The sequence below is a fragment of the Podarcis melisellensis genome (assembly GCF_964234715.1).
Source record: "Podarcis melisellensis genome assembly, chromosome: 11".
In the NCBI taxonomy this organism is placed as follows: domain Eukaryota; kingdom Metazoa; phylum Chordata; class Lepidosauria; order Squamata; family Lacertidae; genus Podarcis; species Podarcis melisellensis.
This window is the reverse complement of record NC_138543.1, coordinates 46,149,038-46,161,960: the sequence shown is the minus strand read 5'-3', so window position 1 is coordinate 46,161,960 and position 12,923 is coordinate 46,149,038. Positions and strand designations below refer to the sequence as shown.

Below are 12,923 nucleotides of genomic sequence, written 5' to 3'. Positions count from 1 at the left end.
TACATGCCCCTCCATCTGCTCCAGAGAGTTGGTGGATGGCAGGTGGAATTGGAAATTTGCAAGGGAAAGGGGAAATTGGTGGGGAAATGCCTCCTGTCCCCTCCTCCAGAAGTAACCTGCACTGGATTGAAGTTGCTTTGATGAATAGCAGTTACCTTTGCATTTGTTGAACAGACACTCAGGATTACTTATGAGTTCTTGGTTATGATGATTCAGAGCAATTGCTATTTAAATATAGGCAGTGACCATTTTGTGCTGACATGAGGTCCTTTTGGATCCAGAAGGAGGCGGAACAGGGGCAGGACAGGATAATTAATATACACTCTGCTGACCCACACAGGGGCCAGGAATGGAACCCCTATGCAGAATGCTCGCCACCTGTACAGTATTCCATGAGGACTTGCTTCTGTGTTGAGATAGATTATTGTAAGAGTTTGATTCTATGCAAGCAAGTTTTACACTTCAGATAAATTCTAATGCTTCTAAAATGGGTTAGTACCCACTTTATGTATCTATATACTTTTTGTGTCCTGTCGTAAGGCAGCTGATACTATTCCACAATTTGGCACAGTATCTTTTCAAAAGGAATTTGAAATAAAGTTGCCTGCAAATATGAATGTGGCCCCATTATAAACCCTCAGGACTTTCTTTTAAAATCTGCTTCAGTAAAAGGATATACCAAATTGTATCATCTTATTTTCTTTCAGGGTTTGCATTCATACAACACCCAGGTCTAATGTTTGAACAAGAAGTGAAAACATTATACAACAGCATACTCTCTGATAAGAACAGCTCAGTAAACTTAAAAATCCAGGTGTTAAAAAATCTCCAAACATACCTCCAAGAGGAAGATACACGGATGCAGCAGGCAGATAGAGAATGTGAGTGATGAGCATTGTTGCACTTTAAGTAAACATTTTAAAGAAGTAATTAATATCAAGTAACTGCAACTTAGTTTTCAGTTCCATCTCTGATGTTGTTTTCACAAAGAGCTTTCTATGCATTGAAAATTTACAGATAATGGGATAACAAATTAGGAAAGATCTATACGTGCAGCAGAATGAAATGGTTGAATGCAGTTTAAGCAGTAAACCTCAGGTGTATATTTTGAATGCACCCCCAAAATAAAAACATATTTGCAAGAAGAAAAGTGGCATAGCAGTGAAAGGGCTGTGCCAGAACCGTATGTGTGTTGCTTTTCAGAGAAGGTTTCTTGAGAGGGAGCATTAAAAACATAGCAACTACCACCTGGAGTATGAAGTGGTACAGTCTGCTCTTCCACTTTAGCCTTTTTCATATGTAGAAAAGGACTTAAACAATGGCTGTTAAAAGTAGTTTCTCCATCATTGGAGGCAGCTACCCTGGAGTGGATTACTCCTCCCACTTGCTTCAGCAGGCGGGGCTTATGCAAATTATTCAAAGAACCTTTGTCAATGGCAGTTGCAAAAGTAACTGCTGTTTTCCAGTTTCTCACCTACTTGCTCTAGAGTGATGGGGCTTCTGAGGAGCTCTGGCTCAGTTTTCAACGATACTTAGATTTTTTTCGAGCAATTGCTTCAAACTTTTCCTTCCCTCCTAAACTTGGAATTGGTGGCAGTTTCTTTTAGAAGAAAGACTTGTCTGGATAGTTAAACTAGAAGGCACTTCCCCTTCCAGTCTTTCTGCTACCTCTGTAGTAAACCACAACAGAAATGATATTGTGTGGTTTCATATCCTGAAATAAGCAATGCTTTTCTCCTGTAGCGTAATTAAACTTTAAGCATTTGCAGCTGAAAACAACCAAGAAGTTTATGCGCCTCCATGTTTTTGACACAGGTATCAAGCTTGGGCTTAAACTGTATCTTTTGATCTTCAGCGGTGATGGTGTTTCTCAAGAGGCCTTTCAGTCATCCCAATTAGTGAGGAGGCACATGCTGAAATGTTGTCATGTTATGCTGATGAAATGAGTTAGTAGGGAAGAAGGAGATGCTGTTTCTGTGTTTGCAGCAAAGCATACAAATATTGGACCAGGGATTTGGTTAGGAAGGAGTTAAGCAGTACCACTAAAAAATTGCTGCCCATGCCTTAGGAAGGCTGTTTCCAACCTGTGTTCCATATAGTAGGAAAAACCATATACTTGTATGTATATAATGTGATAAAAAGTGTTGATAAAACATCTCCTTTGGTTTCTGTTTTTTTCATAGGGAAAAAGGTAGCAAAGCAGGAAGATCTGAAAGAAATGGGTGATATTTCCTCAGGGATGAGCAGCTCTATCATGCAGCTCTATCTCAAACAGGTCCTTGAGGCATTCTTTCACACGCAGTCCAGCGTTCGTCATTTCGCACTCAATGTTATTGCACTGACATTAAACCAGGGTCTTATCCATCCAGTTCAGGTATGCAATTACATAATTTGGGCTGCTATCCTATATACACCTGCTTTGGAGTAAAATAAAAAAATGTATTCACAAAAACCTTTTGCACTTCTTAATCTGCAAATTGATTTACGTTTTCAGTAATACATCAATGAGCTGTTTATTTGCAGACATATAGACAATGACACAGGAACTGGTGGTTTTCTTTCATAGAATCTGTAATCTCTTAAGAGGTGCTCCAGAAAAGGTTCAAAGTTTCAAAAACTACCACCTGGTTAAACTGTTGTGCTATTATCTGAGTGACTTCGTCAGATATTTTTGTTTCTACTTTGCAGTTCTTAACTGAAATCAAGAAGTAAATTACACAGCTTTCACAGTGTAGCTCTGTGGTGTTCACATAGCCTTTCCGGACCTCTTTTTATGGTGCTCTGCAGGCTATGGATATTTGTAGCATGTCAAACATGTACAATATAAAAGGAGGAAAATATAGACATCTGCAGGCATATGTGAAGATTTTACAATGTTTCTATCTCTCTTTCAGTGTGTGCCGTATTTAATAGCTATGGGCACAGATCCAGAACCTTCTATGAGGAACAAAGCAGACCAGCAGCTGGTGGAGATTGACAAAAAATATGCTGGATTTATTCATGTATGTATGCTTCTGTTTGTTGTGCTTATTTTTGTTCCTTTCCAGTGAAGCCATTCAGTAATTACTTCCAAAATGGGGAACCAACCAACAAACCAGTCATTTATTATATGGTCACAGACCTGCTAATAAAATGAGGAACGGTGGTGGAATGTATTTACTGACTAGGATCTTCAAGTACAATTTGATCTGGCGTTAAATCCTGTTTTGGAAGTAATGACCAACTGTAGTTTACATTTATCAAGATCTGTGCACAGGGAAGAGATGATGCCTGATGCACAATTCTAGCTTGCTAAATTGTGATTAACAAACTGGGAATGTAGATATAAACTCTGCCTCAATTCACAGTATAACAAAAATGCTTGCATTGCACTAGAATCGCTTTGGAAAACACACATATATTTTCTCTTCCTTGGCCTAGAAAGTCTACAAATATTAAAAACACAAATAATCCCCCTAACGGCAACATGTATACCAGTGTGTCAAAATTGTGCATGTTTGCTATAAAAAAGCAAATGATTTGTAAATTGTTCAGTAGTAAGCTATTGGGGAAACTGAAACAGGTAACTTTGAGCTCAAATCTGTGTGGCAACCTCTTTCTGTTTGTCCTAAGCAAAATGAAGACTTATACATGTTTTTAACTTCAGATGAAAGCAGTGGCTGGTATGAAGATGTCATACCAGGTACAGCAAGCAATCAACACTTGCCGTAAAGATCCTGTGAGGGGCTTTAGGCATGATGAATCCAGCAGTGCTTTGTGCTCACACCTTTACTCCATGATCCGAGGAAACCGACAACACCGACGAGCCTTTCTCATTTCCTTACTCAACCTCTTTGATGACACAGCTGTGAGTCTAATGCAGACCTTTTCTATACTCTTTTTAAAAAGTGCTTTTGATGAAGTATGATCTGCTTTGGAGAGGATATTTGGTTTTGAAAATAGTATAAAAGTTGCAGTATAATAGCTACATAGAAATGAAGTAGTGACATGTTGAATTTTGGCATTTTTTTTATTTCTTTCATTGTCTTGAGCAGCCGTTCCCAATCATGTGCCCTCCAGATGTTTTAGACTACAATTCCCATCATCCTTAACCTTTGGTTATACTAGCTGGGGTTGATGGGAATCCAAATCATCTGGAGGGCCCCAGGTTGGGGGAGGCTGGCCTGGAGAATTGCTAACAAAAATGAAGATGCATTCCCCCTACACAGTGCTAAACTTGATTCAATAATATTTATAGGTTTTCCTAAATGCGGGATTCCATCCTTAGGGTTAACAAGGCAGTTGCTTGGTCAGATTTGAGTTTTCACTTCTTCTCCTTGACAGGAGTGAAACCCATCCCTCTCTCTTCCCAGAATGCTTGTGGCTTTCCTGGTTCATCTTAGCTTCCTTCCAATGCCAAAAGAGCTCTGTTGTTTTTTTTTTTTTTGGCACAGCCCCTGTATTTATAGATGGAGTGGGTAGAGGCACCAGGAGACAGAATCCATTCCTTCTGTGATGTTTCAGTGGCTACAATCGCAAGAGCTTTTCATGCTCATAACTTGGAATAGGCATAGTGGTTTGTATTCAAAGTAGTGGGAATCCACTACTTTGCCTTTGCACAACTGAATCTCCTCCATGCCGTCTAAATGTGCCAACTCTGTAGGGCTGAGATGTCTTCAGCCACCCCCCAAATAAGAATCTATTGGGACAGGGCTGAGCCTACCAATCTTGAGGGGCCAGGTCTTACAATGGTGGTGGGCCTTGCGGCACACACGATGAAACACGTGGAAATCCCCCCTCCCCCAAAAAATGTTGGGTGGAACTCACTGGATACTGTATTCAAGGAGCAAGAATGTGGCATGGAGCTCATTGAGCACAGAAATGATTGTATATGTGTATCTGTCTAATATTATTTTCTTCTACTTCCACAGAAAACGGAGGTGAATCAGCTTTTGTACATAGCAGACAATCTAGCCTGTTTCCCTTACCAAACCCAGGAAGAGCCACTTTTTATAATGCACCATATAGACATCACATTATCAGTTTCTGGTAGTAACCTCCTCCAGTCATTTAAGGAGGTAAGTGGAATAATATTATACAACATTACCTCCCTCTTCCACAAAAATAGCTGTTTACTTGGCCGTTTTCCTATGTCCTGAGGGCTGAAATTTCAATTCAGTGGAGCTGGGTCAAGATATTAACTAATATGCATGAAATTTCAGATATAGCTATATAATCCCTAGTTTAGTAAGATAAGACCTTCGGAGCAGGCGCTTTTAAAAAAATGTTTATGAACCACCCTACTGCCCTATACTCCACTGGGCTTCCTGGGTCCTGGAAAGTCTGTCTATGTGAAGAAAATGAGACTAGGCCAAGTAGATTAGGCCTTGCCTTGTCTTCACCCCATCCCCTGTGTGCAGCCGATTTTTCTTCATTTTATCGCTGTGGGTGTTTTCTTTGTTTTGTCTTGGTAAACCACTTTGCAGGTTTTTTAAAAATAAATTTTATTAAATAAATAAACAATACATAAATAAATATAAGCCAAAACACAACCCATCCTGTAGATTTAAGTATTTGTCCATAGTTGACTACTTGTTGTCAGAGGTCCAGAATCCACGTTCCTTTGTAAGAAAATATGAAATAACGGAAAACTGTTTTTGCGGGGGGGGGGGGGAGAAAAGAAAAAAAAATCAATGGGGGGGGGAGTGACAATGAACCCTATTGCTGTTTTCCGAATGTGCCACGAATCTTGTGCCTACCAGCTGGGGCCCTGCACCCCCACTGCAGATTTACCAACCATACATTAAAAAAGAAATGCTGCAATCATGTAAGGGGCTGCTGATAATCAAGTTAAGCGGTCCTTTGTCTTGTAGGATGCATTGACTGTATTCTGAGTTGAATATTTAATAGCTTAGATATGCATGTAGTTCATCCTTTGAGTCTGCTTTCCCAAAATCTCGCCACTTAATTTCCCTTGATTGATAGTTCATACTGGTGAATGACTACATGTCAGAACGGTCTTCAAATCCCTTTTTATAATATACTGATAATGGTGTTTGCTATTTTTCTAAACTACCTGCCATTTTCTTTCAGTCTATGGTGAAATATAAAAAAGAAAGGAAGCCATCATCTGATGAAGAGAGTGAGAGTGAAAGTAACAGTGAAAGTGACAGCGACAGTGAGGAGGAAGTTCACAAACCCCGAAAGTTGCGAAAACGTGCAGAGTCTGATTCAGATACTGATGAAGAGAATGATATAAATGCTGTCATGAAATGTTTGCCAGACAATTCAGCTCCTCTCATTGAATTTGCAAATGTTTCCCAGGGCATATTGTTGCTGTTGATGTTAAAACAGCATTTGAAGAACCTCTGTGGATTTTCTGACAGGTGAGGAGCATTCAAGTTTTGCTTACTTTATCTCAGGAGCGGGGAAGCTTTTAAGTTTGCATTCTTCTGCGAGCAACTTCTAGGGTGTGCATGGCAGTGATGGGTGGGGCTGGAAGCAAAACTTGGAGCAAGAGATGTGACTCTTACAATAGGCTACATTCCAGCCATGCGAAAGTCAGATCTTTCCTCTTGTACACCCAGCCCATCTCTCCAACCTTTGTTCAGGCAAGCAAGAACTATTATCACAGTTCAGGTGCATTTTAGCCAAGCGAAAGCTCTCAAGGAAGGCATGCAGTAAGGCTGGCGAGGAGTGTGGCTGAGGAGAGGCCTGGGGACTGGAAGGCCACATTTTGCTGGTGGGCTTGAGGTTTCCTACATCTGTTTTATCTGATCATTCCCTGTGATCACATTATTGAGGTTTTGTTACGGATTGAACTCAAAACTTGGGTGAATTCTGCATAATGCAGATGCATCTAGCAAAACCTAGTGCCATAATGTTTGTTTTATATAACACTAAGAATTTTGACCTAAGGGACTCAGAAGAATTGCTTATAGATTCTACTTTCAAAGGATGTGGGGAAATCTTACTAACTTCAAGCATTCGTTTTGTTTTCTTGATAACAGTAAAATTCAGAAATACTCTCCCTCTGAATCGGCAAAAGTATATGATAAAACAATAAACAGGAAGGCAGGAATTCATTTCCATCCAAAACAGACGCTAGACTTCCTTCGAAGTGATATGGCTCATTCCAAGCTCACAGATGAAGTGAAGAGGAATATAGTCAAACAGTACTTAGATGTAAGTATTGAGAGCCTGCACAATTTTACTTCCTATCAACTTCATTATAAAAACGCTTGAACTCTGTTCTGAAATACTTTTAAGTTTTTGTTATTTAGAAGGTGAAATATGAAGAGCAGTGGCTGCAGGCTGAAATTGTTTTTTTTCTTCAGAGGTGAGGAATGGAGTATGCTGACTTCTTCCACTGCAAGTTGCCCTCTTCAGTTTGCTCGCTGAATAAATGTGTATCTAATGCACAGAATTAGGCAAATTAGAGGCTGTTGGATGAGCTGCAGGTTGCATCATTTTTCCATTGACAGTGCAATGTCATTGGGTTGGGCTGTCACAGTGAGCTTGAGATGGTCCATGCAAATGTAGGCTCAAGCTACATGTGACATCACAGAATTTGCCACTGAGCACAAGCTTTTGCTTTCACACATTACCAACATACCCTAGTGTGCTGCTGTCCCAATCTGGGTTGGGGTGCCCCATGCCTAATCTGCATTATGGGCTGCAGGGGAGTCTCTGTTCATTCTACTGGGATTTTTCTACCTAATGCAAATTTCATGCATGGGCCTGGCCCAGAAATGGACCACAGAGCAGGCAAAGAGTCAAAAGACTCCCTCTTGGGTTTGAGTTGGTGTGGTGCTAGCAAAATTTCCCCACGATTGCCATCATTGAGGCTCTAATATGTAAGAAATCTAAAACCTTGCCCCTTTAAGGCCTATTAAGGAAGAGAACAATCCTTGCTTTCTCCAAGAAAAGATGTGTCACATGCTACTAAACTGATAGTGTACTCCACAAATTGTCTTAAGGTTACTCCCATAAAGCTTCCTTCCTTTTTTTCTTTTCTGTTTTCATAACTCATTTTAAGGTGGCGCCTAATCTTCTTTCCAATATCCTTTCTTAGTTCAAACTTCTCATGGAACACTTGGATCCTGATGAAGAAGAGGAAGACGGAGAAGTGTCAGCTAGCACAAATGCTCGCAACAAAGCTATTACCTCGCTGCTCGGAGGAGGCAGCCCTAAAAACAATGCAGCTGAGACAGAGGATGATGAGAGTGATGGGGAGGATAGAGGAGGAGGCACTTCAGGGGTGAGGCGGAGGAGGAGTCAACGTATTTCGCAGCGTATTACGTAAAATGATTTTATGTGCTTATAAATGTCAGTCTATAATAAAATGTACACTGAGTAATGTAATCAATATGGAAAAAAAAACCATTTTGTAGATAGAAATTCTTAACCGTTTATACACCTTTTTGTAGAAAGTTCTAACAAAAACAATAAAAAACATAGAAGAGATTTTATCTAGCATAAAGTTTAATTTTCCTTTGGAATGTACTGTGTGTATCCTTTTTATTGTTGCCAAGTTTTTATGTAGCTTTATGATTCATTTGTACATATAATTTTATATATCAATAAGAGTTAAAAGACACGGGTACAATTTAATATGTGATTTTGCAAGGATGTTAACCCCTTGGCGCTGGCGGTCGCGGTGCGTCTCATTGCCGGCAATGGAATGTGTGCCGGGAAATCCCAACTCCCGGCGTCAAGGGATTAAAAGCAATAAAAGCAATAATTTCACTCAAGTTCTTTTGTGTAACACTTGGTCTTTTTTCCCCTCCCAATGTTTTAGTCATTGAGAAGGTCAAAACGAAATTCAGACTCTACGGAGTTGGCAGCACAGATGAATGAAAGTGTTGATGTCATGGATGTCATCGCTATTTGCTGTCCAAAGTACAAAGATCGACCACAAATTGCAAGAGTAGTACAGAAAACCAGCAATGGCTTCAGTGTTCAGTGGATGGCAGGCTCCTACAGTGGCTCCTGGACTGAGGCTAAGCGCCGTGATGGCCGCAAACTGGTGCCTTGGGTAGACACTATTAAAGAGTCAGACATTATTTACAAAAAAATTGCTCTAACGAGTGCTAATAAGCTGACTAATAAAGTGGTTCAGACTTTACGATCGTTGTATGCCGCCAAGGATGGAACTTCCAGCTAATGCATTTGTACATGCAGCCAAATTTTACAGGAAATGAAATAACAGAAAAAAACTTGAAATATCAACTTTCTGGCAAAAAAAAAATCATTTTAATGAAGAGTAAGAATGACACCTGGGATGCAGGAAACAGAAGGAAATGTTTGGTAAACATTTTTGTGGGAGCTTCCTTCGCTGTTGTGCAGCAGAAACTTCTCAGTTCATTTTTACTCCCACTGTATAATAGTTTAACAAAAATTGTTTATATCTTGAAAAAAAACCTTTCTGTTTTAAAAAAAAATAAACAAGTGAATGTTGGAAATTAGTCTGTTAATGTTCTTAATAAAGTGTTCTTGGAGTTTAACCTAGCAGCGGATGGCTTTCTTTAGCTTAGCCCAGTTTCCAGGGAAGCATTGTTTTTCCAGGCTGTAAAATGGCAGAATCTCCTGGATATATAATTTATTCTGTTGGGGGAAAAAGCATGCAGTATCTATGACCTATCTGCAGGAGGAGTTTTTGTAAATGTAGATTTTGATGTATTAGGTCACCCTGAAATAATACAAGAAAAGGGATCCCCAGCAAATCTGGTGGAACGAATACTGCAATAAATTTTTTTACTTCTCTTTGTTACTTGTCTGTTTCCATTTGAATTTCTTATTGTAAAGATCTGTTTAAATCCATTTATATTATTTTGCAGTCTTTTATGTAAAATTTACTATATCAGTGGTTTTCAAAGCAAGACATAAATATTGTTTATACAGTTTGTATAGGCTGACTTCTGAATAATTGGTATCTTTTATTTTTATCCCTTAAAAGGGTGTAAACACAAGTTAACTCCAGGGTTTTATTGTATCCTGCAATATTTAGTATTAACTATATATGATTTAGCACTGTGCCAAACACATTTTCAAGAGTACATTTTGATATAAAAAGAAACTATAGTTTATGCCTTGTATGCTTCAATTTCTTTCTAATGCTGTCTATATAGCAATGTTCAAAGTTTGAGTGGGGGTGGGAACAGCCATCACTCTCGCCTGAGAAACTAGCAATGGATATATTTCACTTGGTTAGGACACCAGGAGATCAGACTGTTCTTGACCAGGAACAATGTATGTGACCCAAGAACACCACCTGTGCATTAGGATCCTATTGTTGGATTATTTTTTTTATGTGAACCAGAAAATCCTAGCTGCACTAGTGGTATTTTCACTTAACTGAATTACAGTCATAGGGTGCAAATATCAGAGGAGTAAATACGGATTTGTAACTGATTAATTGTGCTAATATGCTCATAAGTTATTCTCTAAATGTTAGAGGTCAGAACACTTGGTTGTATTGTAGTTACTTGAAATTTCTTTTCACCTTTTACACAGCAGAAATACTACTTAAAACTCTGGAGTGGTTGCTTAAGTATCTCTCATCACCAGGTTTAAAAGCACTTTCTGGAAAGTAGTCTCTCCCCCCCCCCCAATATTAACGTACGGAGAAGAAATTAATAGCATCCAAATAATTAGCAGAGAACTACTTTAAGGTCTTTGTTTTCAAGCTTGTATAAAAGTGGATGTTCATCAAACAAACAATCTTGGGATGCATTTATCTTATTCTGCAAAATTGGATATATGGTGGGGTGGGATTTTTATTACATCAGTTTACAGAACTCTAGTGTGCTACTTGATCTGTTAGGAACAGTAGAATAATATTCAAATCCTACATTTTCTTATATAGAATTCAAGAATTTAACATGACTAATTCTTCATCAGAATCTATTTAATAATTTTCTATGAAATAATTTTCATTTCCTCCTATTTGTTTTAACTGTTGTATTGCAGTTTAGTGCTAATTTAGTCTTTTAAATTGGGAAAGCAAATGTTATACTTAGTCACTTAATGGGTTTCTTTTACTTGTTCTTTATAAAACCATGCTGACGGTTAGTAAGTCAAATTTACCCTCTAGGTCTGCTTTCCCCAACCCTAGTGCCTTCTAGATTTTTTGGTTTACAGTTTTTGAGTTTTAGATGGAACTGCAGTGCAAAACATATAGAGGGATTGACATTGGGGAAGGCTTCTCTCTAGGTGCTTACAAATTGGTTTTATTACTTCTATATTACTTTATTACTTATTCCAATACCTTCCTGGGTAGAATTAATATCTTAGTGGTTAAACTTTGTTTCTCTGGAATACAATTTAACAGCAAAAAATGTTTGAAATTTCATGTTAATATATTCCCATTGCTAATTAAGCTTGTTCCTTGCAGCAACTGTTCCAGGATATTTTGAGTTTACACAGAACTGATTCAAAGTTGTTTATTGTGTTTCCAGCACAAGCTCCTAAGGGGAGCAGGTATTGATAATGGTGAGTGGATTATATGTTGAGTCTTGCTCCTGGAGGGGCATCAAGAATTGTAATAAATTCAACCTACTCCTTTTACGTATACAAACAAAACTGTTGAATAAGAAAATATGGATGTTTGATATCTCTCTACATTCTGAATCTTGCAATCTCTGACCATTGATGAGCACTTGACAAGAGAAATCAATCTTTGGATAATTTGATAAGGACAGCAATACTATTTTCAGGAATGGTGCCTTGGAACTGGGCAGAGCAAAGGGTATTCCTCCCTTCTGAGTTAGTTTACTTTTTAATTAAATGTTGGCTTATGTTTTTCTTCAAATATACCCCTTCAGCCTCCAGGTAATTTCTGCAAAGATAGCAAGTACCACTGGAGGCAAAAGCAATTCTGTACAGGGTTATTTGCTTTGGGGTGCCACCTGAGTACTCCTCACAGGTAAGAATGTGAGTCCAACAGACACTCTTAAACTCTTATCTGGATTTTCCTTTTAAGAACGTTGTTTCAAAGATCAAGTTCCGACTCTTAGTTATTCAGAATTCCCTCTATGGGGACTTCCTGCCTCACAGCCTATAATCCCATTTTAAATGTTAAACAGGGGGCACAATGGCTCTTAACCTGAAGGCTGGTGGCCTGAGCCTACCCAAGGACAGCTGTGGGCAGGATTCCTGCATTGACCGGGGGGGGGTGGACTAGATGACCCTCCATGGTCCCTTCCAACTCTATACTTCTAGGAGGTTGTTTTGTATATTCTGTAGGGTATGTAGAGGTGAAATGAGATCCAAGGGAAGACAGCTTGCCCAGCTGAGGATAGATGCACATTACAAGACCCCCCCCCCATCGCTATCTCTTGTGCGAAAGTTTTGTGTGTGTGTAGTATTGCAGCCTAAATTTTACTTCTACCAATTTCTGTCTCAGATGTAATTCTTGCACATCTGCCCTTCTAATGAAGTAAGATACAATCGGTGTTGTGCCTTGCATTCACAGCACAGTGGACTGTAGGAACTAGTATTTTGTAAATGGTCACGGGACGCGGGTGGTGCTGTGGGTTAAACCACAGAGCCTAGGGCTTGCCGATCAGAAGTTCGGTGGTTTGAATTCCCGTGACGGGGTGAGCTCCCGTTGCTCAGTTCCTGCTCCTGCCAACCTAGCAGTTCGAAAGCACGTCAAAGGGCAAGTAGATAAATAGGTACCGTGCTCCAGTGGGAAGGTAAACGGTGTTTCCGTGCGCTGCTCTGGTTCGCCACATGCTGGCCACATAACCCGGAAGCTGTACACCGGCTCCCTCGGCCAATAAAGCGAGATGAGCGCTGCAGCCCCAGAGTCGGCCATGACTGGACCGGGGTCAGGGGTCCCTTTACCTAAATGGTCACAATAGGCCTAAAATAGAAGGTGACTATGGACTAGGTGGGCAGCATCAGTCATAGTCTTCAAAGAAACTGAACAACAAAACCTT

The 12,923-nt window shown here is 39.5% G+C and overlaps 1 protein-coding gene across 3 annotated transcripts in view; it reads left to right on the top strand.

Annotated features, from left to right (window-relative positions):
• NIPBL (NIPBL cohesin loading factor) overlaps positions 1-9,751 on the top strand; it is a 123,565-nt gene extending 113,814 nt beyond the window's left edge. For 2 of the 3 annotated variants that reach the window (XM_081929518.1, XM_081929520.1), the window contains 9 exons: positions 708-881; positions 2,184-2,374; positions 2,895-3,002; positions 3,647-3,847; positions 4,911-5,057; positions 6,073-6,365; positions 6,990-7,164; positions 8,054-8,239; positions 8,780-9,751. In XM_081929518.1, the coding sequence (XP_081785644.1) occupies positions 708-881; positions 2,184-2,374; positions 2,895-3,002; positions 3,647-3,847; positions 4,911-5,057; positions 6,073-6,365; positions 6,990-7,164; positions 8,054-8,239; positions 8,780-9,145 (1,841 nt within the window). In that variant the 3' untranslated portion in view covers positions 9,146-9,751. Of the gene's footprint in view, positions 1-707; positions 882-2,183; positions 2,375-2,894; positions 3,003-3,646; positions 3,848-4,910; positions 5,058-6,072; positions 6,366-6,989; positions 7,165-8,053; positions 8,281-8,779 lie in introns of all 3 variants that reach the window. The other variant, XM_081929519.1, reaches the window with a different exon arrangement.
• Positions 9,752-12,923: the final 3,172 nt, after the last annotated feature.